General features: G+C 39.0%; 1 protein-coding gene and 2 non-coding genes across 3 annotated transcripts in view; 1 reads left to right on the forward strand and 2 right to left on the reverse strand.

The window, feature by feature from the left end:
* SMCHD1 (structural maintenance of chromosomes flexible hinge domain containing 1) overlaps positions 1-27,975 on the forward strand; it is a 126,555-nt gene that overhangs the window by 62,879 nt on the left and 35,701 nt on the right. Inside the window, exons 22-29 of the mRNA XM_049770910.1 lie at positions 2,779-2,851; positions 7,599-7,738; positions 8,460-8,594; positions 13,144-13,371; positions 14,651-14,799; positions 16,798-16,886; positions 19,663-19,781; positions 23,760-23,927. Of these exons, the coding sequence (XP_049626867.1) occupies positions 2,779-2,851; positions 7,599-7,738; positions 8,460-8,594; positions 13,144-13,371; positions 14,651-14,799; positions 16,798-16,886; positions 19,663-19,781; positions 23,760-23,927 (1,101 nt within the window). The remainder of the gene's footprint in view (positions 1-2,778; positions 2,852-7,598; positions 7,739-8,459; positions 8,595-13,143; positions 13,372-14,650; positions 14,800-16,797; positions 16,887-19,662; positions 19,782-23,759; positions 23,928-27,975) is intronic.
* On the reverse strand, positions 2,407-2,525 carry LOC126005613 (5S ribosomal RNA). The gene has a single exon (XR_007494658.1). It is a non-coding gene; the product is annotated as a 5S ribosomal RNA (ribosomal RNA).
* LOC126005760 (U6 spliceosomal RNA) lies at positions 4,245-4,351 on the reverse strand. Its single transcript, XR_007494796.1, has one exon. It is a non-coding gene; the product is annotated as a U6 spliceosomal RNA (small nuclear RNA).

Raw genomic sequence — 27,975 nt, forward strand, 5'->3', positions numbered from 1 at the left:
TAGTAGGCTGATTTGTTCAGTGCTAGAGCCTAACACTACTTTACTGCCAGGCCTGTGGTGCTGTGAATATTCCAGGCCTCCGGAACCTGTTAAGTTCCATGCTTGAGAGTCAAATAAGCATCCCATACATGCGAAACAGGTGTTCTCTCATCCCTCTACTCTTTTGTCAGCCCACTAAACTAATAGATGTTCAGGCTAAATAAGACTCTTATAGTTAGCTAGTATTGTTTCATTGCCTTCATATGTTTTATATTTTTCCTATCAAAATATTTTTAAAGTAGCATATGAATTCCTTTAGGTGCCATATGTTACATAGGCAATTATTAAATATATATATATATATATATATATATATGTATATATATATATGTTTTTTTTTCCTGAATCCAAATTTTTCTGAAACAGGGACATGAAATTCTAGGCAAATTTGACTTTAGAATATTTCTGACAATCTAAAAGATCTTAATTTTAAAATAACCTTTCATTTGACCTGTGAACAACACTGATCTGTGTGGGTTCACTTATATTTGAATTTTGCTCAACTTTAAAATTGACTTTGTAAATTTAAGTCATTGATAATAAAGTACTATGAGTATATTTTGTAATGTGTGTGTGTGTGTGTTTTTTTCTTTTTCGTTTGTGATTAGGGACAGTTGTGCTTACTTTTCTTTCTTTCTTTCTTCTTTTTTTTTTTTTTTTTTTTGGTTTTTCGGGCCACACCTGTTTGCTCAGGGATTACTCCTGGCTAAGCGTTCAGAAATTGCCCCTGGCTTGGGGGAACCATATGGGACAACAGGGGATCGAACCGCGGTCGCGATCTTTCCTTGGCTAGTGCTTGCAAGGCTGATACCTTACCTCTAGCGCCACCTCGCCAGCCCCGTGTGCTTACTTTTCAATCACCACACCCTTATTTTCTTTTTTATTGTTTCAGGAGGACATTTGTGAGGCCAGTATATTCCCCATTCTCATCCCTTTACCTGCCCTCTCTTTCCTTCTTCCCTCCTCACTCTCCCCTTTGTGATGTGGTGGTGGTATATTGCTATATTGGGAGTCATACACTTGGTTGAGGAATGCCAGTGGTTACACTCCTGGAGGTTGTTCACCCCAGGTAGCACATTGGTTGTTGTGTTTAGGGTCACACTAGCAGAGCCAGGGACTGCACTCACTGTTGTGTTTTGGTGGTGCTGGGTGTCAAACTCACAAACTTAATGCATGCAAGATAGGTGTTCTACCATGTCTCACAGCCTCTGGCTCTTCTTTTATAACCATTCTTAATAATATTTTCTCCACATCTTTCCCTTATCTCTGTTGTAAGAATAGAGTACAGTTGATCCTTTAACAAAGTAGGAATTCAGGGCAACAATTGCCTATATAGTCCAAAACGTTCATATAGTTTGAGTTTGCACTCCCTTAACATGGCTCCTGCACATAGATTCATGATTGGTGAAGTCTGAATGCTGTACCTGTGAGTAGAATAAAATCCACATATAAACAGAATGGTACACCTCAAATTCATGTTGTTCAAATGTCAATTGTACATAATGTATATAAATTAAATATGTTAATGTTTGATCTGTAAGGCTTTAGTAAAGCAGATTAATGATAAAGTTTTGGGGTAATCAAAGGTTATGCAGTTTCAACAGTTGTCAGGAACATGGGTTCCCCTAAGTGTATTTGTAGGTGAGCTTCAGAGGTAATATAGTATACATATACCGTATTTTCTGGCATATAAGATGACTTTTGAAACAAAAAAAAGTTAACCAAAAATCGGGGGTTGACTTATATGACTTATATGATATGCCGCTAAATGAAAATCATCTGGATATTACCAAGAAACGAATTTTCCAACTCAGTCGTGCATCAATCACTGCAAGGCTGCTCGGACCGCCTCTCTAACTTCGCCAATCCAAGCAGGCTTTTTATGCATGCAAATTAGACAGTGTTCTAGACCAGAATCTACACTGTAAAAAGCCTGCTCAGATTGGTCTGAGTCAGAGAGGAAGTCTAAAATTAGGGGTCGTCTTATATGCTAGAAAATACGGTACTCTACATTTAGTTTCTCATTACCATTGTATATTCATATAAGAAATTAATAGTGATACAGTACTATTAATCAAAATATTGACTTATTTTTGTTTTCCATTAAGGTTAGTTTTGTTCTAATTTATTAGATGCATTTAAAGGTTTCTGGATTTTTAGTCACACTTTTTTTTTTTTTTTGGTTTTTGGGCCACACCCGGCGGTGCTCAGGGGTTACTCCTGGCTATCTGCTCAGAAATAGCTCCTGGCAGGCACAGGGGACCATATGGGACACCGGGATTCGAACCAACCACCTTTGGTCCTGGATCGGCTGCTTGCAAGGCAAACACCGCTGTGCTATCTCTCCGGGCCCGACACTTTTTTTTAAGCCTACAGCACCCGGTATTCCCAGGCAGTCTCCCATCCAAGTACTAACCAGGCCCGACCCTGCTTAGCTTCTGAGATCAGACAAGATCAGGAGCGTTCAGGGTGGTATGGCCGTAGACTAGTTACACTTTTTTTAACTTCACTACATTTTCATGTTTTTAAAATAATGCCCTTTACTTCAACCATTATTTTAGGATATGTGATTTAGTTTTGAAAGATCATTGTCTTTATACTGAAGTAAAAAATAAGGCCAATAACTTACCTGCAATTTAAAAATATACATATGATAACATGAAAAGGAGAAAAATTTGAGTAGAAGTGGTAAATTTAGTTTTTACATGTTGGACCTAATTTTTAATTTTTTTTCTACAGAATTTTAATCTGAAGGTTATTCTGCCTGGGTTAAGAGAAGATTCACAGATTCTGAAAATTAGGTTGCTACCAGGTAATAATAGTTTATGTATTCCTAATGTTTGTCTTTTAAATAATCTCATGATGCAGTGGTATTTATAAAGTTAGGATAATTTTTGGTTTAGCTATGGTATAAGCTCTGATAACCTGTTTAAATGTCAAAAATAATACATAACTGGGGCCAGAGAGATAGCATGAAGGTAGGGAGGGCATTTGCCTTTCATGCAGAAGGATGGTGGTTCGAATCCCGGCATCCCATATGGTCCCCTGAGTGCTGCCTGGTGTGATCCCCCCCCAAAAAAAACAAACAAAAAAAACCCCATAACTTAATAAAAGTGATCCAAAGTATCATTAATTGTTTTTAGGAATATATTCATTAGACACCTTAGAATTGATTGGTTATTTACATTTTTTTTATGTAACAGTCAACTGTCTTTATTAGAAGAAGAGTCTTTCATATGTTTATGTTGTTTGATAGTGAGTAATCCAATTGAAAAATAAAGTTATTTAGGGGGCCAGAGAGATAGCACAGTGATAGGGTGTTTGCTTTGCACACAGCCAACCCAAGATGGACCCATGTTCGATCCTGGCATCCCATATGGTCCTCCAGCTTGCCAGGAGTAATTTCTGATTTCTGATCACAGAGCTAGAAGTAACCTCAGGGCTGCAGGTTGTGGCCCCACCCCACTCCCAAATAAAAGAAAAGAAAGTTGTTTAGAGTTACATACAATAGAAAACCTGGGGCCTGGAGTGATAGCACAGCGGCCTGATGGTTCCAGTGTCCCATTTGGTCCCAGGATTGGTCCCCTGTGCCTGCCAGGAGCTATTTCTGAGCGTAGAGCCAGGAGTAACCCCTGAGCACTGCCGGGTGTGACCCAAAAACCAAAAAAAGAAAAAAGAAAATAAAAGAAAACCTGGCTAATATGAGAGACAGTATATTGTAAAGGTTTAAGGAACATGATGGGTTACACAGACATTTAATTATAATGACAGGTACCTCAACATCTAAATATATAAATATACATATGTATATATTTTTGGTTTTTAGGCCACACCCGGCAGTGCTCAGGGGTTTCTCCTGCTATCTGCTCAGAAATAGCTCCTGGCAGCACAGGGGACCATATGAGATGCCAGGATTCGAACCAACCACCTTGGGTCCTGGGTCGGCTACTTGCAAGGCAAACACCTCTGTGCTATCTTTCTGACCCCAATATACATATATTTTATAAAACAATCTTTGGGGGGGATTGGGCCACACCCAGGGGTGCTCGGGGATTACTCCTGGCTCTGTACTCAGAAATTACACCTGGTAGGCTCAAAAGACCATATGAGATGCCAAGGACTGAACCTGGTTCAGTCACATGCAAGGAAAATACCCTACTCGCTGTGCTATCCATCAGGACCTATAAAACAATCTTTTAATTTTTTTTAATATGGAACACTTCACTAATTTGCAAGTCATCCTTGCGCAGGGGCCATGCTAATCTTTTCTGTATCGTTCCAATTTTAGTATATGTGCTGCCGAAGTGAGCACTATAAAACAATCTTAAATAAGATTTGTATGTATGAACTGTTCCTAGTGGTGCTGAGAAACCATACAAGTACAAGAAAATGGGCCCTGAACTTTTGAACCATCTCCATGACCCAAGATTTTTTGCTTTTATTTTTGTTTTTGGCCACACAAAGGTGTTCATAGATTGCTCCTGGCTCTGAGCTGAGGGATCACTGATGATTCCTGAGCTGGGAACCATATAGGATACCAGGGATCAAACCCTGGTCAGAGAATGAAAGGCAAATGTCCTACCCACTTGTCTATGGCCCAGCCCCGTGAATGTAATTTTATTTTGTTTGTTTGGTTGTTTTAGGCCATGTACAGTATTTTTCCACAGATTCCCATGATCAGGTTCTGTTTCTAGAAATTGCTAGAGAGGGGGCCAGAGAGATAGCATGGAGGTAAGGCCTTTCATGAAGAAGGTCATCAGTCCCATATGGTCCCCCGTGCCTGCCAGGAGCAATTTCTGAGCATGGAGCCAGGAATAACCCCTGAGCACTGCCAGGTGTGACCCAAAAACCACAAAAAAAAAAAAAAAAAAAAAAAAAAAAAAAAAGAAAAAAGAAAAAGAAAAAGAAAGAAATTGCTAGAGAGGCAATAGAGGTCAAAATGGAGATTGCCAGTGTTTTCTAGTTAACAGAATCCAAGTGATTCGAAGTCCTCATTTTTTCCTCATAAAGCACAGCAGAAGAATTTAGCCTGACATTTTGTCATGGTTATTTTTTACTAAGTCTTTTAAATTATTACTGGACATTTTTTTTTTTTTTTTTTTTTTTGGTTTTTGGGCCACACCCGTTTGACACTCAGAGGTTACTCCTGGCTATGCGCTCAGAGATTACCCCTGGCTTGGGGGACCATATGGGACACCGGGGGATCGAACCGCGGTCCATCTGCTTGAAAGGCAGACACCTAACCTGTAGCGCCACCTTCCCGGCCCCTATTACTGGACATTTAAGGTGTTTTAGCATCATGTTCTTTGAAGGTTCCATGTAGTTCTCTCCCCGGCTGGCTTTTAACCTTTCCAGAGATAATGTATCAGGAATGATTTCCTGGTGGCAAGAGAAGAACAAAGGTTGCTAACTTAACCAAAATGGAGTTTAGTGTGAGAATATTGGAAAAATAGAGTTGTGAGAATCAGTGCCAACTCAAGACTGCTTAAAAGCCACAAATTAAATGAAAAGTCTCATGACAGGCAGGAACAATCTTTGAGATTCCTGCAACTTTTTCAACTTTTTTATTCTATACTGAGTGTAATTTTAGTGCAGAGTCTAATTGATCAAATGTAATTATCTTTAAGTCCAAATGTTTGAAAAAATTTAGGCACACAAGACACTAATTTAAAAAAAATTTAAATAGGAGGCCAGAGCAGTGGTGCAAGCGGTATGATGTCTGCCTTGCACACGATAACCTAGGACGGACCTTGGTTTGATCCCTGGCATCCCATATAGTCCCCCAAGAGCGATTTCTGAGCATATAGCCAGAGTAACCCCTGAACATCACTGGGTATGGCTCAAAAACAAAACAAAACAAAATTTTCCAATGGGAATAAGAGGGGTCATATTTTATTTATTTTTGGTTTTGGACCATACCTGTTGGTACTCTGGGTTCTTGAGAATTAATTACTCCTGGTGGCCTTGGAGGAACCATATGTTACTGCAGGGGATTAAATTTGGGTCGACTGTGTGCAAGGCAAATGCCCTACCTACTGTCCCTCCTGCCCCTGCCATTATGGATTTGAATACTTATGGCACTAAGAAATCTAGAGAAACAAATTTTGTGCCTTAGTTTCTGCATGATTATAAAAGATATTTTGGGGCTGGAAAAATTGCAGTGAGTAAGGTGCTTGACTTAAATTCGATTCTCAGCGCTACTTAAGAGCCCCGGGACACAACCAGGTCTGGCCTCAAAAACCTTTTAAAAACAAACAAACAAAAGGTTTTTTGGAGGGGGAACAACACCTGGGTTGCTCAGAGGTTACTCCTGTCTTTGTGCTCAGAAATCACTCCTGAAAGTCTTGGGGCTCATTCATATAGAATGCCAGGGATCGAACCCGGATTTGTCTCAGATAAACAAATAAAAGTAGTAAAAGAAAAAGAGAACTAGAACCTGAGTTATTTGCTAATTAATAATCATTTGACCAGGACAAGATACTTTATTTCCCCATGTCCCCTCTCTACCCTCACGTGAAGCTGGGTCATATCTTCACAAAACAGTCCCTTCTTTGGTCTTTCTGTTCCTTGCACTTAATTATATATCCTTCAGCTATTGAAGTATCAGGCAGTTCAAGAAGTAAATTTCTGGGGCCGGGCGGTGGCGCTGGAGGTAAGGTGCCTGCCTTGCCTGCGCTAGCCTAGGACGGACCGCGGTTCGATCCCCCGGCGTCCCATATGGTCCCCCAAGAAGCCAGGAGCAACCTCTGAGCGCATAGCCAGGAGTAACCCCTGAGCGTCACAGGGTGTGGCCCAAAAACCAAAAAAAAAAAAAAAAAAAAAAAAAAGAAGTAAATTTCTGTGGCTTCAGAGATAGCACAGCAGGTAGGGCACTTGCCTTTCATGTGGTAGACTCCATCCAGTTTGATGCCCATGATTCCATATGTTCTCAAGTTTGCCAAGAGTGATTTCTGGGGGAGGAGCCGAGTGATCCCTGAGAATCCCCAGGTATGGATCAAAACAAAACAAAAAAGGGATGGACTATGTCACTACATGGTCCCTACCTTTAAGCAGTATTACTTAGAATAGGTGTATAATTCTGTATGCCTGAGAAACCATTGTATAAAGTTAAAATAGTGACTATAAAATGAGTGTACTCATGTTTTGCCTTTTATTTTATTTATTTAGGTAGTTATTTTGTTTTTTGGGCCACACCCAGTAGCACTCAGGGATTACTCCTAGCTTTGCACTCAGAAATTGCTCCTGGCAGGCACGGGGACCATATAGGATGCCGGGATTCGAACCATTGTCCTTCTGCATGCAAGGCAAATGCCTTACCTCCATGCTATCTCTCTGGCCCCACATATTTTGCTTTCTTAAATACATTTTTCTAGGATCTTTAGACTACATGTAGCTAGCTGTCCTTTCACATGAGCTATCATTGCATTAAAGCAGTGACATGAAAGACATAAGTGATAAAAGTATTTTCTTATACTTAGTTGTTTATTGAAGTGTTAAAAGCTGTTTCTTGCTATTTCAAAATTTCTTTTAAAACTTAAATTTGTAACTTTATTTTTTAGGTCCTCCTCATCGAATAAAAGTGAAACCTGTTTCTGAAATTTTAGTTATAGAAAATGGAACCGCTTTCCCTTTTCAGGTTGAAGTTTTGGATGAAGCAGACAATATAACATCACAACCAAAATTGATTGTTCATTGTAAGGTAAACTGTTATATACGAAAAAATGGATCTTATTTTGAGTTCACTAATAGTAAATGGAAATGACTGTGTCTTTTTGTTCAATTAAACCTTTTAGAATTTCAAGGTCTTTAATTTGTGGGAATTTCCATTCCCAATAATTTTGAACATTTTTAGGCCAATAAATATTCCAACTATGCTGTTTCATAAATACATCAGTTGGGTGAAAAAGAATACCTTAATGGACTGAATGCATGCTTTTTTACTAAGGAGATCCAGATTCAATCCATGACACTGCTCAGTGAGTGTTGCCTGAAACCAAAAGAAATAAAAACAGACATCAAGGTTAATTGACATACCAAATAGTCCTCTCCTTCCTTCCTTCCTTCCTTGATTTATTCCTTTACTTAAGACAAAATACTTATTTTGTAAGAAACCTCTGATATTATAGACAGACATAAGAGGATAAAAGATACAAAGGAAAACTAAAAAAAAAACCCAAAAAACCAAAAAACAAACACCCAGAAAGAGTGGTGCTTGAAGGTAGAATTCTTTTGAAATTAGGATTACACAAAATTACTCTTTATAGAGAAATTCCCAAGATATTAGTGAATTATGTTCAGAATTTTTCTATTTATAATGACAGTAGCTATGGTGAAATACTTGAATTGTTTTTGTAAAATTTTGTAACAATAATCGATTACATCTGATTTGAGTCTTAAGTTATTTTGTATGCTTGGAATAGTTTTCAGGTGCTCCAAACCTGCCCATTTACATTGTGGATTGTAGTAGTTCTGGAACCAGTATTTTATCAGGAGCTGCAATTCAAGTTCAGAATATTAAAAAAGACCAGATGCTTAAAGCAAAAATTGAAATACCTGTAAGTTATTCATCAATATTATTCTTGGTCATTATTCATTGTGTAGCTGTTTCATGGATTTTAGCATTATACAACTTAGGTAAAGTTTCACTTTTTTAAGATGAGATATTCTGAGTTTCTTTCATGAAAAGAAGAAAATCCAGCTTGAAATATTATAATTTTCTCCATTAAATCTTTTACTATAATTTAGCTGTTTATTTACATATTTCTAAATTTTATTTTTCTTAAACTGAAATATGGTATGTGGTGCTTAAAGCTCATGCTCTTCTTAGAAAACATATCTCTGTTCCTTGTCTCTCTGTCTCTTTCTTTTTTCACTCCAGAGAAGTTCATGCTCTCTCCTGAACTTACATTTCCTTCCTTTCTTTCTTCTTCTTTTTTTGGTTTTTGGGTCACACCCGTGAGCGCTCGGGGGTTACTCCTGACTCTACTCTCAGAAATCGCTCCTGGCAGGCTCAGGAGACCATATGGGATACCTGGATTCGAACCACTATCCTGTATGCAAGGCAAACGCTCTGCCTCCATGCTTTCTCTAAGGCCCCCACTTCCTTTCTTTTTTATATTTTTTTAAGTAAGTATCTACTAACTTTTGTTTTTGTTTTTGGGTCACACCCGGCAGCGCTGAGGGGTTACTTCTGGCTCTATGCTCAGAAATTGATCCTGGCCGGCTTAGGAGACCATATTGGGATGCCGGGATTCGAACCACCGACCTTCTGCATGAAAGGCAAATGCCTTACCTCCCTGCTATCTCTCCGACCCCACTTTTTTTTGTTTTTGGGTTACACCCAGCAGTACTCAGGGGTTACTCCTGGCTCTACGCTCAGAAATCGCTCCTGGCAGACTCAGGGGACCATATGGAATGCCGGTTTCGAACCACTGTCCTTCTGTATGCAGGGAAACGCTCTGCCTCCATGCTATCTATGAGGCCTCCACTTCCTTTCTTTCTTTTTAATCTTTTTCTAAGTAAGTATCTACTTTTTTTTTTTTTTTTTTTTTTTTGGTTTTTGGGTAACACCCAGTAGTACTCAGGGGATACTCCTGGCTCTATGCTCAGAAATCGTTCCTGGCAGGCTTGGGGGGGCAGGGGGGACGGACGGACCATATGGGATGCCAGGATTCGAACCACTGTTCTGCATGGAAGGCAAATGTCCTACCTCCATGCTATCTCTCCGGCCCCCTACTGTGTGTGTGTGTGTGTGTGTGTGTGTGTGTGTGTGTGGCTTTGGGTCACACCCACAGCACTCAGGGTTTACTCCATGCTCCACGTTCAGATATCGCTCCTGGCAGGCTCGGGGGACCATATGGGATGCCGGAATTTGAACCAATGATCTTCTGCATAAAAAGCAAACGCCTTACCTCCATGCTATCTCTCTGCCACCCCCTTTAACTCTTATACTTGTTTCTCTAGCTTCCTCTCAACACTGAAACACATAAACACTTATTTAAAAAATAGGATTTTTTTTTAATTAGTGGGGGATTTTCTTTTAGTTTCTTTTTTTTTTTTTCTTTTCTTTCTTTCTTTTTTTTTTTTTTGGTTTTTGGGCCACACCCGTTTGACGCTCAGGGGTTACTCCTGGCTATGCGCTCAGAAGTCGCTCCTGGCTTGGGGGGACCATATGAGACGCCGGGGCGGTCCTTTCTTGGCTAGCGCTTGCAAGGCAGACACCTTACCTCTAGCGCCACCTCTCCGGCCCCTGGGTTTTTTTTTTGTTTGTTTGTTTGTTTGTTTTGTTTTTTGGGCCACACCTGGTGATATTCAGGGGTTGCTCCTGGCTATGCACTCAGAAATCGCTCCTGGCTTGGGGGACCATATGGGACACCAGGGAGATCAATCTGCAGTCCATTTTAGGTTAGCACTGCCAAGGCCTTACCACTTGCGCCAACGCTTCGGCTCCTTTAATTAGTATTTTTATGTGGAACAATTTCTGTGGGTACTGTGTTCATGGTACATCATGACTAAGGATAATGATTACTTGAAGTGGACAGGTAATTTATATAAGCAATTAATTGATCTCAGATAACTATATAACAAGCACATACACACATTAAAGTACTTAAATGGTTTTTGTTTGTTTTTTGTTTTTGGGTCACACCTGGTAGCACTCAGGGATTACTCCTGGCTCCAGGCTCAGAAATCACTCCTGGCAGGCTAGTGGGACCATATGGGATGCTGAGATTCGAACCAATGACCTTCTGCATGAAAGGCAAACACCTTACCTCCATGCTATCTCTCCGGTCCCTAAATGGGGTTTGTTGATAGTTAATAATAGTAGTTGGTGAATAGCCTTAGAAATTTCCTAGAAATTTTATATCTGTTATCCTATATTGGGCATCAGAAGACAGGCTTTGATTTTAAATAGAATAAAGTAGTGCTTGACTATATTATATTTCTTTTATTCCAAACTGGTTATGTTTGGTAAATGGAATTTTTTGTTACATTTCAAAAACGTAATCTTGGCCGGAGAGATAGCATGGAGGTAAGGCCTTGCATGTAGAAGGACGGTGGTTCAAATCCCGGCATGCCATATGGTCCCCCGAGCCTGCCAGGAGCAATTTCTGAGCATAGAGCCAGGAGTAACCCCTGAGCACTGCCGGGTGTGACCCCAAAACCAAAAATACCATAATCAACACTCATGAGCATGTTAGCTTGCAAGAAGATAAAGTAGATTCAGAATGGAGATTTGGAGGGAAGAATCTTGCCTTGAAAACAAAAGTAACTCACAATATAAATACTATAAAACCAAACAAGCAGAAGATCAGGAAAATCGAAGTCTGTTAGAGACCAAGGTATAAAGTCTAAAAGTAGTGTATCTAAGTTTGACTTGGACAGGTAACATGTGCTTATATAGAATGGGTTATTTGCCTAATGTTCTTTAGGAAAGTGTTTGAATCATGCCATTAAGTATGTGGAAAGGTTTTGGAAAGGAAGGATTACAATTGGGTGCGGAAAAAAGAGCCAAATAACTTTGAAGGAAATTTAGGCTCAGGCTTTGTTTGATTTTAGTATATTCTGTGGAATGCACTATTTATGTTGTGAAGTGATATAATGTGAAGTGATATACTTTTTGTTTGCTTTTGTTTTTTTGGGCCATGCCCAACAGCGCTCAGGGGTTACTCCCGGCTTGGGGGACCATTTGGATGCCAGAGATTGAATCTGCATCTGTCCTGGGTCAGCCACGTGCAAGGCAAATGCCTACCATTGTGCTACCACTCTGGCCCCAATGTCTTAATTTTGTATGAAATTGATATTTGTAGCATGATCAAGCTCGTTACTTGTCATTGAAACACTTATATTCCAATAGTGAATTATAAATATACTAGTGCAGCTTTCCAGTCACCTACAGTTTTAGCTGAGTTAGATGCAATTTGTCTACTTATTTCAATATACAAAGTGTTGAAAAAGTGTTGAAAGTGTTGAAAAAGCACTGGAAACTTAAGTATTTTGTAATTAAATAATGCATTTATGACAGATGTTTATGATCTGTGTAAGTTTCTAAGATTGCAATCTTAGTATCATTGCCACTCACCAATCTTGTGAGTTGTAGTTAAAATTTCCAAAGTTTGCTACATGAATAATTAACTTTACAACTGAAAAGCGAATCGTTTAATTCAAATATATTGGCTTGTTGAGGGAGACCAAAGAAATAGTTAGAGCACGTAGGGAGCTTGCCTTGCAATTCCTGAGTGTGAAGCCAAGAATAAGCTATGAGCACCAAGCTGTGTGTGGCCAAAAACAATGCATAATTTTGGTTTTAGAATATGATCATTGTGGGTTTTTCTCAATTATGTGTGTACATATTAGACACTTACATACGGAATTAATAGTACAGTATCTTCATAACAAGACCTATGGATGTTAATAATGTGTAAAGTAAATCTTCCAAAATATTGGAAATAATTTTTCAGCATTGTACTTTAATGCAGCTTTAATTTTAATAAATTTAATACATCTAAATTAAAATAATATTCCATTCATAAATATATATGCATTTATTATTTTTGAACAATATTAAAATAGCGATGATTATATTTCCATGACAATTTATATTGAATAACCGTGAAACTTCCCAGCCAGATGAGAGTTTCATCAAAAATCATCTTCTTTCAGGGCCGGAGCAGTGGCACAGCAGTAAGCCATCTGTCTTGCCCATGCTAGTCTAGAACAGACCGTGGTGTGATCCCCTGGTGTCCCATATGGTCCCCCAAGCCAGGAGCGATTTCTGAGTGCATAGCCAGGAGTATCCCCTGAGCATCACTGGGTGTGGCCCAAAAACAAACAAAAAAAAGTCATCTTTCTTACTATTGAATTAGTTTGGGGGAACAAGCTGGAGAAACATTTTTATGTTTAAAATATTTGTTTTATTTTCTCAAATATAAATAGAAAATCATTATCTTTTACATCAAGTTAAAAAGTTGGAATTTGAGGTATTTGCCTAGTTTGTTTTCTTTGTAGAACATTGTTTAAAGGTATACCTGACATGCAAATAAAAATAAATATTTTTAGTACAACTGTTATTCAGTATATTACTTGTGTTTCCCCTCTCTCTAGAGTTGTAAGAATGTGGCACCTGTTGAGAAGACTATTAAGTTGCTTCCTAGTAGCCACGTATCAAGACTAGAGATATTCAGTATGGAAGGGCAAAAAGCTATCCAAATCAAACACCAGGATGAGGTGAATTGGATAGCAGGTGATGTTATGCATAATCTTATTTTTCAAATGTATGATGAAGGAGAGAGAGAAATACATATAACTTCAGCTTTGGCAGATAAAATTAAAGTGAGTACTTTTTTTTAAATTAAAACATGGTTTACAAAGTTATTTATAGTTGAGTTTTAGACCTATAATGTTTCAGATGTGTCAACTTCCCTCCACAATGTTCCCAGGTTTCTTCCCAAACCCACCAGCCATCTTGACAGGCCCATTTTTTAGTTTGGTTGTTCAAGTTTGGATCTATTAATTTTAAGTATGATGAATAGTAAACAATGAAGGACTAAGGATGTGACTCAAGTGGTAAAGCATGATGTGCCTTGCCTTCTCAGCGAGAAGACCCTGAGTTTGATAACCCTGTATTGCAGTCTGTGCTCCCCCCTCAGATTAATAAGATATTTTTAAAAAGGTGACTAGGGTTTTAGAATTTTTTCTCCCCTACTCTTAGAATATTTTTTAAATAAATATTGCTTATTGATCACATGATTTGATTAGTATTGGGGAGGCAACACCCAGCAGCACTCAGGTTACTACTCCTGGCTCTGCGTTCAGAAATAGCTCCTGTCTCGCTCAGAACCATATGGATGACTGGGAGCTATTTGATCAGGTCAGCCGTGTGCAAGGCAACCCCCCTACCTACTGTGCTATCTCTAGTCCCATGTGTGTTACTTTTAAACTATAAGAACTTAAGATAGTAGTCTTGGGACTGGAGAGATAGCATGGAGGTAAGGTGTTTGCCTTGCATGCAGAAGGATGGTGGTTCAAATTCCGACAACCCATATGGTCCCCCGAGCCTGCCAGGAGTGATTTCTGAGCGTAGTGCCAAGAGTAACCCCTGAGCACTGCCCAGTGTGATCCCAAAACAAAAAAGAACTTAAGATAGTAAAGATAGTAATCTTGTGGCCTATCTCTAAAGATGACTTAATTTTTATTTTACGCTATTGAAATAAATGACTTTAATAGCAAAGACTTTTTTTTTTTTATCGAAGAAATGAATGAGTTGCCATCATTTCTAGTTAAGGAAATTCTTTTCCTTGAAAATGAAAATGTTGAATTAAAATTTAATTTTGAGAATCTTCAGTAAGATAAGTTGTGATAGAAAGTAATCACATTATGGGGCCGGGCGGTGGCGCTAGAGGTAAGGTGCCTGCCTTGCCTGCGCTAGCCTAGGACGGACCGCGGATATGGTCCCCCAAGCCAGGAGCGACTTCTGAGCGCATAGCCAGGAGTAACCCCTGAGCGTCAAATGGGTGTGGCCCAAAAACCATTAAGAAAAAAGAAGAAAAAAAAAAAGAAAGTAATCACATTAATCTTTCTGTTATTCTGAAGTATATGATGTTTCTCCTAGGTTAACTGGACTCCTGAGATTAATAAGGAAAACTTGCTGCAGGGTCTGCTTCCTGATGTGCAAGTGCCGACCTCTGTGAAGGATATGCGCTATTGCCAGGTTTCGTTCCAAGATGATCATGTGTCTTTGGAAAGTGCATTTACAGTAAGGTTTGTGTGGGCAAATTGTATTTTGAGGTATTTCAAAATTCAGAATTTTGGCAGCAAAAATTATTTTCTCTAAAACACATATGTGGAAGTTATTCTTTTTCATAAAAAGGTGTGTGTGTGGATGTGTGTGGGTGTGGTTTTTGGGCCACACCCATTGACACTCATGTGGAGGTGGGGTGGGTGTGATTTTTGGGCCACACCCGGTGTGGATTACTCCTGGGATTACTCAGGATTACTCCTGGCTATGCGCTCAGAAATCTTTGCTCCTAGTTTGGAGGACCATATGGAACTCCAGGGGATTGGAAAGTCCTTCCTAGGTTAGCGCAGGCAAGGCAGGACACTTGTGCCAACCCTCTGTCCCCATAAAAAAGTTTTTAAAGCTTTGTGGGTCAGAACAAATAGGCTCTTGCTTTGTACACTGCTGACCCAGCATTCCACATGGTCCTCTGAATATGTCAAGAGTTAACCCTGAGCACTGCCAGGTGCCCACTGTCCTTAAAAGTTATTTTTAGGAGGATGAAGGGAAGTTAAGACACACCAGACAGTGCTCAAGAGTCATTTCTAAGTAGTGTGTGTGGGGGTTAAACTGATGTCATTGCAAGGAAGCCAAGTTCCTTAACCCTACACATTCTCTTCAGCTCTCCTCTCCTATAAATTTTGATGTAGGAAATGTTATAATTTACATGTTAAGTATTTATGTTGTTTTCAGTGTAAGTTCCTCTGGTGGGAATAATGGAGTATAATTTTATTTTTTTAAAAATAAATGGAGGGGTCAAGACAGTGGCACAAAGGGTAGGGTGTTTTGCCTTGCACACACTAAACTAGGAAGGGCCACACAGTTCGATCCCCCAGCGTTCTATATGGTCCCCCGAGCCAGGAGCGATTTCTGAGCAATAGCCAGGAGTAACCCCTGAGTGTCACTGGTGTAGCCCATAAAGCAAAAAAAAAAAAAAAAAAAAAAAAGAATGGAAACTTTATTATTAAAGCCTTAATAGTGATTAACTTTTAATAATCACTGTCACATTACACTTAATTGACTCAAATATGTAAGAATTAAAACTACCAGGACCAGAGAGATACATGGAGGTAAGGCATTTATTTGCCTTTCATGCAGAAGGATGGTGGTTCAAATCCCAGCATTCCATATGGTCCCCCGAGCCTGCCAGGAGCATTTCTGAGCATTGAGCCAGGAGTAACCCCTGAACGCTGCCAGTTGTGGACCCCCCCCCCCCAAAATGAAAGAAAACTACCATTAAAGAAACAGATGCATCCAGAAAAATGACACAAATATGAAAAATGCAAGAGGTGCAGACTGATAATATGTTGTTCAGAAAGAAAAATTCTTTGGTTAGAGATTTACAAAATGGAAAATACTCATATTGATGTAGTTTGTACTGTGATTTAACTCATCTCTTAAATTTTGGGGACAATGTTTTTTACTATATTTACAAGCTTTCTTTATCTCTACTGTGTGTTAACATCTAATCTATAATTTTTTTTTTTTTTTTTTTTGGTTTTTGGGTCACACCCGGTGGTGCTCAGGGGTTACTCCTGGCTGTCTGCTCAGAAATAGCTCCTGGCAGGCACGGGGGACCATATGGGACACCGGGATTCGAACCAACCACCTTTGGCAAACGCCGCTGTGCTATCTCTCCGGGCCCATGATCTATAAATTTTAAGGGAGGGGTGTTACTGAAATTTTAGAGAATTTAACTTTTTAAACAGGGGGCCAGTTCACTGTCCTTCAGACTATTGGAGGGCCAGATTATAGTTAAAACAAAAATTATGAACAAATTTCTATGCACACTGCATATATCTTATTTAGAAGTGAAGAAACAAAATGGGAATAAATACAATATGTGGCCCGCGGGCCTTAGTTTGAAGACCCCTGATATAGATATTGATATATATGAATATATATGAATAGCTTACTCTTGCATACTACTTTGGGGAAGGGACAGTAAATAGTGCAATGAATACATTGTTGATCAATTCCAGACCACTTCCTGATGAACCTAAACATCTAAAATGTGAGTTAAAAGGAAGAAGAACAATACAGATGGGTCAAGAGCTTGAAGGTGAAATTGGTTAGTATGACCTGTTTTCTTTAAAATTCAGCTATCATATATTTATGCATTCATTTTTTCACATGATTCAGTAAGGTTTTGTTTGTGTTTAGATATGAGTGATTTTTAATCCATCAATAAAGATTTAGTTATTTAAGTACCATGGTTATAAATGTTTGTACTTAGGTTTCAGTTATATAAAGGAACACCCCCTTCACCAGTGTAACCTTCTCACCACCAATGCCCTCAATCACCCTCCTCTCCCACCTCCTGTCTGTATTCAAGACAGACATTCAATTTCTCTTACTACCATTGTGATGGTAGTTGTCAGTGTAGTTATTTCTCCAACTGAACTCACCCCTCTTTGTGGTAAGCTTCATATCGTGGGCTGGTCCTTCCAGCCCTCATTTCTATTGTTTCTGGGTATTATTATAATAATGTCTTTTATTTTTCTTAAATTCCAGAGATGAGTCAGACTATTCTGTGTCTGTTTCTCTCCCTCTGACTTATTTCACACAGCTTTATAGTTTCCATGTCAATCCATGTGCAGGAAAATTTTATAACTTCATTTTTCCTGACAGCTGCATAGTATTCCATTGTGTATATGTACCAGTTTCTTTAAGTACTCATTTGTTGTCAGTCATCTGGGTTGTTTCCAGATTCTGGCTTTTGTAAATAGCCAGATGAATATAGGTGTACAGAAGGTATTTTTGTATTTGTTTTTGTGTTCCTAGGGTTTATCCCTAGGAATGGTATAGCTGGATCATATGGGAACTCAATTTCCTTTTTCTTTCTTTTTATTTTTTTTGGGTTTTGGGTCACACCCGGCAACACTCAGGGTTTACTCCTAGCTCTATGCTCAGAAATTGCTCCTGGCAGGCTCTGGGGACCATATAGGTTGCCAGGGTTTGAAGCACCGTCCTTCTGCACGCAAAGCCAATGCCCTACCTCCATGCTATTTCTCTAGCCCCTCAATTCCCAATTTTTTGAGGAAACTCCACATTGTTTTCCATAAAGGCTGGACTAGACAGCACTACCACCAACAGTGAATGAGAGTTCCTTTCTCCCCACAACCCGCCAGCACTTATTGTTCTTGTTTGTGCTGTGTGCCAGTCTCTGTGGCATGAGATGATACCTCATTGTTGTTTTGATTTGCATCTTCCTGATGATGATGTAGAGCATTTTTTCATGTGCCTTTTGGCTATTTGCATTTCTTCTTTAAAAAAGTGTTCATTTTCCTCCCATTTTTGATGGGGTAAGGTTCTGTTAATACCTTGTATATCTTAGTTGGGTATTGGGAGAATAGTTTCTCCAATTCTATGGGTGGCCTTTGTATCCTAGTTATTATTTTTCTTTGAAGTGCGGAAGCCTTTCAGCTTAATATAGTCCCATTTGTTTATCTCCACTGCCACTTGTTTGGAGAATGATGTTTCTTCCTTGAAGATGCCTTTGAGTGTTTTACCTATGTGTTGTTTATACCTTATGGTTCTGGATCTGATATCAAGGTCTTTCATCCATTTGGATTTGACCTTTGTGTATGGGATTAGATGGAAGTCCAAGTTCACTTTTTTGCATGTGGCTGACCAGTTTTCCCAGCAACTGTTGAAGAGGCTTTCCTTGCTCCATTTTGTGTTTCTTTCCCCTTTATCAAAGATTAATTGATTGTATGTCTGGGCAATCATTGAGTGATCTAAACTGTGGAATCAGTTTGGCAAAAACAGTTCATTGAAAGAAATTTGGCTTTGTTAAAAGTGGTAATTGATAAAACTGTAAAGTAAATTCTTATATAGTCAAAATTAAGTACAAGCTTAATATTGTTTATAAGTTCTTAGTAACAGTGAATTTTAAAGCAAAATGGTTGTATCAAAGCCAGATTTGCCATAAATTAACTGATATCATGAGTTAGGTTTTGGGAGCCAGAGCGATAGATAGCACAGTGGGTAGGCCATTTATTTGCCTTGAAAGCCGCTAACCCAGGTTCAATCTCCAGCATCCCATATGGTCGTCTGAGCCTGCCAAAAGTAACCCTGAGGGGCCGGAGAGATAGCATGGAGGTAAGGCTTTTGCCTTTCATGCAGAAGGTCATCAGTTCGAATCCCGGCGTCCCATATGGTCAGGAATAACCCCTGAGCACTGCCGGGTGTGACCCAAAAACCACAAAAAAAAAAAAAAAGAAACATTTTCAAGAACTAATGTGAATGCATTAGATAATTTGTTTGCTCCTAATTATCCTTATATTAATGCTTAGATATTGGACAAGTATGGCAAATTTTAGTTCCTTAGTTGGTAGTAAGCAGCAGTTTACAGTGTGCATTATATTTTTTTGGTTCCTCCATATTATGAGAATCTCAGAGAAAACCAACTCATAATTTCAGGCTTCTTAATACCATCTTCTATTTGACCAAGGCGATCAATTAAGATGTTAGTTTTTTCAAAGGCCGAAATGTGAATAGCAGTTCGTATTTAAAAATTGAGAAATGAACATAAATGCAAACAGACTTAGTTTTCACATTCTGAAGCAAGAAATATATCATATAGGACTTGCTGTTTCCTCTTTAATGCTCCAAAGCACATTTGTGTTAAGATGGCAATATATGGTTGTAACCATTAATACTTTGATTACAGCAATGCATATTATCTTAGCTCAAAGACCAAGAAGAAGTTTTAAGCATAATCTCATTTGAACATGTTCCCGAAAATAATTTTGAATAACTATTTGGGTATATTTATATGTATATAAATAGTATCTTTTATTTTAAAATAGTACTTTAAAATAGAACTTCTCTTTCTTTTATAGTTGTAGTAGTAACCGATCAGTATGGAAATCAGATTCATGCATTTTCACAAAGTACTTTATCTTCCTTTACAATTTCTGGTGTTGGACTTGATAACTCCTGTATGAAAGTTACTTTTCAGGTATGTCTGCTTTTTGAAATAGTTCTTTGGCATTTGTTTACAAATTTAAGTAAATTTTAAATAAAAGGTTTTTGATTTTAGCATTTTTACAAAGGCCTTAACAATATCTTATAATGAAAAAATTTTAACAGACACAAAAAATAGAATGAAGTAGTTTGTCATTCCTTTATTACCCTGTCAGCCCCAACCATCATCACATTTCCTCCTTTGACATACAATCTTGAAACAAGTTCTTCATACCATATCCTTTGGTTCAGGTATAAAAGTAGAACTTTATCCTTTTTTCTGCTCCTCCAACTCCCTTCCAATGTTGTCACATAGCCTGGTGTATGATCACTGTATCCCAAATCAGATGGGATGCTCCCATACTTGGCCAAGATGCTCACTGAAGTTTGGCCTACTGTGGAAACACTGCTTGTCCTTTGTGCTTGCAGCAGTAGGGAGAGAAATGGGTGGGGCCGTCATTCTTTAATTCAGGGCTGCCAATTATGGCTCTAGTGCTTGCTGGGGGTCATTACAGTGCTTAATGATACATGCTTCCTGTGGTTCACAGTTCTGGCTATGACTTTTTTTTTTTTTTGGGTTTTTGGGCCACACCCGTTTGACACTCAGGGGTTACTCCTGGCTATGCGCTCAGAAATCGCCCCTGGCTTGGGGGGACCATATGGGACTCTGGGGGATCGAACCACGGTCCGGTCCATCCTATGCTAGCGCTTGCAAGGCAGACACCTTACCTCTAGCGCCACCTTCCCGGCCCCTGGCTGTGACATTTTTAAGTTGCCTTACACATCATATATGTTGCTGTGCTCTCTACCTGTTTTACTTTACACACACCTGGCTGCTATACAAGTTTCTGGGAGTAATAGCAGATGGCAAATAGAACTGCTAGGATCATATTCATCACAGATGGCAACAACATGGATTCGAACTAGTGACCATAAACTTGCAAGGCCTGGATCCTAGGTTTTAGCATCTTAAACTACGTGTGGAATTGCACAACTACAAGGGGCTGGGTGGCAAAGTAAGGTTTCTAAAAACACAACAAACAAAATTTCATTCAAGATCAGCTAATGAATGAGTTATTTATGGTAGCTCTCCCTTTGTTGCATTTCTCTGGTGAAAAGACATTGCAAGTGGAAAAAGTTAAAGAAATCAGGCTACACTCTTCCTCTTAAAGGGACTTTTTCATGCAAAACTTATATTAAGAAAAAAAAAACTTTGATACCCACAGTGTGTATTGAACATGATGCTGGGGAGTAAACTAATTGCTCAACTACACAATTGTGAATAGCTTTGAAAAATAACTATTATGGGGACTATTTAGAACAAACAAACAAGCAAACAAGCGTGAGAATATCTGACTATCCAGTATTAGTACATTTTATGCTATTAACATACTGCTTGCTTGTGGCCTAAAATATTTCATTGAAGAATTATCTCATATCTTAAATTTCCCATTTTACTCTATAAACAAGTTGACTTCATTCTTTCTCTCATTTTACAGTAAATGTATACTATGATGAGTCTTTTCTAGAAATTTAAATTCATCTCTATCTTTGCTATATCTTATAAATACATATGCAAATTTTATTTTCTAAATTTGAGTAAAACCCAAATAAATTCCAATATGGCTTCTAAAAGAATATACTAAAGCAGGACTTGGGTGTTTTATTCTTTTTTTTTTTTTTTTTTTTTGGTTTTTGGGTCACACCCGGTAGCACTCAGGAGTTACTCCTGGCTCTACGCTCAGAAATTGCTCCTGGCAGGCTTGGGGACCATATGGGATACCGGGATTCGAACCACCGTCCTTCTGTATGAAAGGCAAACGCCTTATCTCCATGCTATCTCTCCGGCCCCATGGTGTTTTATTCTTGGTGGTAGAATTTTTGGTTAAGTTAAACTATTAATTTGTTTTAAACTGTAGTTTTGGGTTTTTTTGTTTGTTTGTTTGTTTTTTGGGCCACACCCGGCATTGCTTAGGGGTTACTCCTGCCTGTCTGCTCAGAAATAGCTCCTGGCAGGCACGGGGGACCATATGGGACACCGGGATTCGAACCAACCACCTTTGGTCCTGGATCGGCTGCTTGCAAGGCAAACGCCGCCATGCTATCTCTCCAGGCCCAAACTGTAGTTTTTGAATAAGTTCATTGCTGTGCTCAGGGCTTTCTTCTGGCTATGTGCTCAGGCTTCACTGCTGGCAATACTTAGGGACTGGAAAGGCAAGTACTTTACCTTCTATACTATTTCTCCAGTCAATAACTGAACTTTTCTTTTTTAAATATTTACTGATTGATTGATTGGTTTTGGGGCCACACACAGTGGTGTTCAGTGGTTACTCCTGGCTCTGCACTCAGAAGTCACCCTTGCAGGTGGGGGACCAAATGGGATTCTGGATCTAACTGGATTCCTACCTGGTCTGCTGTATGCAAGGCAAATGCCCTACTGCTGTACTATCTCTCCGGCCCCATGAACTTTTTATTTAAAGTGAGAAATGTTATATAAATGTTATATAAATAATTGCTTCAGAATATGACACATGAAATTTTCTGTCTGCTATGAAAAATGTAATGTGGGGGCCGGGAAGGTGGCGCTAGAGGTAAGGTGTCTGTCTTACAAGCGCTAGCCAAGGAAAGGACCGCGGTTCGATCCCCCGGCGTCCCATATGGTCCCCCCAAGCCAGGGGCGATTTCTGAGCACATAGCCAGGAGTAACCCCTGAGCGTCAAACGGGTGTGGCCCAAAAACAAAACAAAACAAACAAAAAAAAGAAAAATGTAATGTGATGTTTCTCAAAGTGGGTGATACTCCACCCCCAGAGGTACAATTGGGAGACCTTTCTGTTTGATGCAAGAGGGTAGGTTTTGAAGGGATGCAAGGGGATAGTATCCCTGAAAGGGAATAATAAAATCAAAGTCTGAAAACCTCTGCTTTATTGAGATAGATTTACATACCTCAGATACTTGATTTTATTTCTGTGGGTCACTATTAAGATACAAATAATACAGAATTCATGCCCTCTAGAATTAATTCTAGCATTCAGTTACATGGCAAAAAATTACAAGCTGGTTTTCTAATGTGTTTATCATCTTAAATACCGGAGATGGAAATAATAGCTGCTGCCTCTTATAGATGACCTTTAAGTAATGAGAATGTGGAATATATATTTTAAACATATAAGGAAAGAGGATAGAGTAATAGATAAGTGAGGAGCCAGAGTGGTAGTACAGTAGGTAGGGCACTTGCTTGCCTTGCACACAGCCAATCTAGGTTTGATCTCCTGTATCGTATATCCTTTTTTATGTTTTTGTTTGTTTGGGGGGGCCACACCTGGTGACATTCAGGAGTTACTCCTGCCTATGCGCTCAGAAATCGCTCCTGGCTTGAGGGACTCTATGGGAGTCCTACACTATCGCTTGCAAGGCAGACTTCTTACCTTGAGTGCCACCGCTCTGGCCCCCCCCCCCCCCCCCCCGGTATCCTATATGCTTGAGCACCACCAGGAGTGATTCCTAAGTACAAAGCCAGGAGTAATTCCTGAGCACTGCTGAGTGTGGCCCCCCAAATACACATAAAATACACACACACACACACACACACACACACACACACACACACACAGGTAAACTGATAAATGACCTCTAATTAAGGTATTGTGTAAATTCCTGATAAATAGCAATACATCCTGAGATTAAGGGAATTGTAAAAGGTATTGATCTTTGGCTATTCTGAAAATAGAAACTAAATTTAAATAAGTGGAAAATTAGGAAACAGTATGGTATAAAAATAGCCAAACTCTCCCTTGCAAAGAAACTGTTTCTCTTATGAGAAAACGCAATTTATAATAAGGCAGTATTGGCATATGTACATGTTATTTATGATTACTTTATCTCAAAACTTAGTGCTCAAGGGAAATGATTTTTCATTAATTTTTCTAAAAACTAAACATCTTCTCTTTTCTCATTGTATTTTTCTTTACTAGGAAAGCACACAAAGTGTAAGTGTAAGAGGCATCAAATTTACTCCAGGTCTTCCAGGAAATAAGGATCTTTGTTTTAGTTGGCGGGAATTTTCTGACTTTATTCGAGTGCAATTAATTTCTGGACCACCAGCTAAACTTCTCTTAATAGACTGGCCAGAATTAAAGGAGGTAAGTAATTTCCTACCTTAATTGAAAAAGTTGTTATTACACAGCTTACCCTTTTCAAATTTCTGTTAGGAGCCCGAGCAATAGTACAATAGATAGAGTGCTTGCCTTGCACATGTCAGACCTATATTCAAATCCCAGCATCCCATAGGGTCCCTCGAGCCCTGCCAGGAGTAATCTCTGAGCATCACCCAGTGTGGCCCCAAAAAAAAAAAAATTATCAAAGTGTCTATTAATCAAAAATGGGATATTTTATTTAAAGTCACAATAGTTGATAACTATTAACGAACTGTAACAATAACAAAAGGACAGTAAAATTAATTTAGTATTTTTCTTATTATCACTGTGTCCTACTTTGTTTAAAAAATATATACATATGGTATAATAACACAAAACCTAAGTTGTGTTATATATGAGAATATTTCAAACTTTTTTAGACATTTCTTCACCCCATTTTTAACAGTTACTTATTTTGCATGTTTCTTTCATTATTTCTATCATTGATAAAGAATTTGCCTTATTGGTGACACACCCAGCACTATATGGAGGCTACACCCAGCTTCATGTTTGGTCACATGAGAGGTGCTTGGGAGGCCATGTGGTGTCACGTATTGAATATGAGGTCTCACATGCAAATGCTGCCTTCTAGCCCTTTTAGATTCTGGCACAGATTTATGGTTACTATTGTATGATAACTCACATTTATCCCTAAAGTATAAGGAATTAATTGTTTTAATAGAGGACATCATTTGAGAGATATTTATTTACCTATATCTCACTTCCTTTTTGATTTGTAGGTTCAAGAAAACCAATTAGTAATGCTAGTGTGCTTTAAAAATAGTCTTTTTTTCTGTAATTAAAGTATTGACTGAATGTGGAAAAACTAGTACATTTAGTTATAAGATTTGTTAGCTATATTATGGAATGGTTATTAACCTTTGCGGTACCAATACATTATTATTTATTTTTGGTTTTTGGGCCATACCCAGCAGCACTCGGGTTACTTCTGACTCTATGCTCAGAAATTACTCCTGGCAGGCTTAGGGGATATGGGAGGCCAGGGATCAAACCAACACATGTCAGAAACATGCAAGACAAATATCCTACTTAACTGTGCTATCACTCTGGCCCTCTATTTTTTGTTTGTTTTGTTTTGTTTTTTGGACCATACCCGTTTGATGCTCAGGGGTTGCTCCTGGCTATGTGCTCAGAAATCGCCCCTGGCTTGGGGGGACCATATGGGAAACCGGGGGATCGAACCTTGGTCCGTCCTACACTAACGCTTGCAAGGCAGACACCTTACCTCTAGCGCCACCTCACCGCTGGCCCTGTATTTTATATATTTTTTATTTATTGGTTTTCTGGGCACACCTGGCAGCACTCAGTGGTTACTCCTGGCTCTACACTCAGAAATTGCTCCTGGCAGGCTTACCGGACCATTTGGAATGCCAGGATTCAAACCACTGTCCTTCTGCATGCAAGGCAAATGCCCTATCTTCATGCTATCTCTCCGGCCTCTGTATTTTAATTTTTATTTTAAGTAGGGGCCATCTTCAGAAAGACAGGAATTTCTGCTTATTCTTGGCTCAGTGGTATGGGCCTAACATCTCAAATCTGAGCCCTGATAACTGGGTTCTTGGACTCAACAGTTTTCAGAGGACTGACATAGGAAAAATATTTGCCATGTTTGCTTTGTTAAATGATTTTCTCTGAGTGGGATATCAAAAATAATGACAGCTTGTTAACTCAACAGTTATAAGTTGCTTTGCAAATACCACTGAAATTCAGGAGCTATAAACAAAAATACAACTAGAGACTAGATGTATAATGCAGCAGGTAGGGGCTTGCCTTGCATGTGGCTAACTACATTACACATGATTCACTGAAGCATTCCAAGAGTGATTCCAGAAAAGAGATCCGGGAGTAAGATCTAAGCACAGCCAGATATGCCCCTCAAGTAAACACCCAATATCTCACTTATATATAAAAACTGCCACTGAATATATAGATGGTTTTTCTTGTATTTACTTAAACAATTGTGAATTGTTTTTCCCCTTACAGATAAAATAGAAAAGAACTCAAAATTCGGGCCCGGAGAGATAGCACAGCGGCGTTTGCCTTGCAAGCAGCCGATCCAGGACCAAAGGTGGTTGGTTCGAATCCCGGTGTCCCATATGGTCCCCCATGCCTGCCAGGAGCTATTTCTTTGTTTGTTTGTTTGTTTTTGGTTTTTGGGTCACACCCGGCAGTGCTCAAGGGTTATTCGCCAGGAGCTATTTCTGAGCAGACGCCAGGAGCAACCCCTGAGCACCGCTGGGTGTGACCCAAAAACAAAACAAAATGAAAAAAAAAAAGAACTCAAAATCTAACCATGGTATATAGATGGTAAATAGAAAAATCAATGTATGTTCTCATTTAAATCTTTAACATTATAATGTATTATTATTAAATAGGAAATAAACTGAAATCCCAGAATATTACATTAAAAATAGCTGGGTCGGATTTTTTCTCATAAACATTTGATTCTGAATTTTAAATTTTTTCACTATTTCCAGAAGACTTTTAAAAAAATTACTTTATTTAAACCAATGTGATCTATAAAGTCCTTCATGGTTACATTTCAGATATACAGTGAATCAGTGCCATTCTTACCACCAGTGTTGACCTCCCTCCTCCAATGATCCCAGAGTGCATTCTGTACCTCAATTCTTTTTTCCCCCTGGCCTGCCAGTATAACAGGCCCATTTAAATCTAAATTGTTAAGATTTAGGTCTCTTGATTCTGTTGTTGACTTTGGCTTAGAAATTTAGTTCTGTCCTTTTTTTCTCCACCAGTGCACCTGAAACCACTTGGCCTCTAGCACCCATTCTTTCTTTATTTCTTTCTTCATAATTTTATAGAAAATTTTATAGAAATATGAGGTAAAACAAAGTAATCTTTGCCCCAAGGTTCTATAAAAAAGGCAGGAGCCCCTCTTTAAAAGAAGAGAGAGAGAGAGGAGAGAGAAATTTTTTTTTTTTGCATAGGCACAGCAAAAGTTCTGAGGATTTAAGAACTGAGAATAAAGTCCAGAGAGATAGCACAGTGGTAGCGGTAGGGTGTTTGCCTTGCACAGTGGATCCAGGACAGACCTGAGCTCATATCCCAGCATCTCATATGGTCCTCCAAGCCTGCCAGGAGCATTTCTGAGCACAGAGCCAAGAGTAACTCCTGAGCACTTACAGGTGTGGCCCAAAAACCAAAAAAACAAAATAGAATAGAATGTGTTAAATAGGGAGAAATAACATTAGGGATGAGAGAGTGAAGGGCTATAAAAGGATTTGTAAAGTGGTAAAGTGGGGGAGAAGGGTTATATATAATGTGGGGAAGGACTGTATACAACATAGACATTGTGTACATTACAGAGGGACGTTAGATAGACATACAGGTGGCCAATACATACACTTATGGACACACATAGATAATGAGGATTGTCAAGTTGAAAAGCTGACCCAGGTGAACGGATCAAAATTCTTAAAAAGTATAAAGTCGGCAGTCAGATAGAAAGGTTTTCCATTTTCTAGGCAAATCATCATTGGTGAGGATAAACTTTACTAAAGAAAGGCTTCCTGAGTTAGACTATAGATAGAGCATTTTTTAAACAATTAAGTCTAGAATACTGAGCAACATGTTAATAAGCACTGTAAAAAGAATCTACACCATGAAATATCATCTAATGGATCTTAAACATCCAGGTTCCTTTCTAGAAAGCAAACTGAAATCATGAGCATTATGATATAATAGTAAACTACCTTAAATTGAAAATAATTTGCTGGGCCGGCATGGTGGCACTAGAGCTAAGGTGCCTGCCTTGCCTGCGCTAGCCTAGGACGGACCTAGGTTCGATCCCCCTGTGTCCCATATGGTCCCCCCAGCCAGGCGTGATTTCTGAGCTCATAGCCAGGAGTAACCCCTGAGTGTCACCAGGTGTGCCCCCTCCAAAAAAAAAATAATTTGCAATAACATGACCAATGAATGAGCATTGTACCAGGAGTCTATGGCATGAACTTGC

This window comes from Suncus etruscus, chromosome 3 (genome assembly GCF_024139225.1).
Source record: "Suncus etruscus isolate mSunEtr1 chromosome 3, mSunEtr1.pri.cur, whole genome shotgun sequence".
Classification (NCBI taxonomy): domain Eukaryota; kingdom Metazoa; phylum Chordata; class Mammalia; order Eulipotyphla; family Soricidae; genus Suncus; species Suncus etruscus.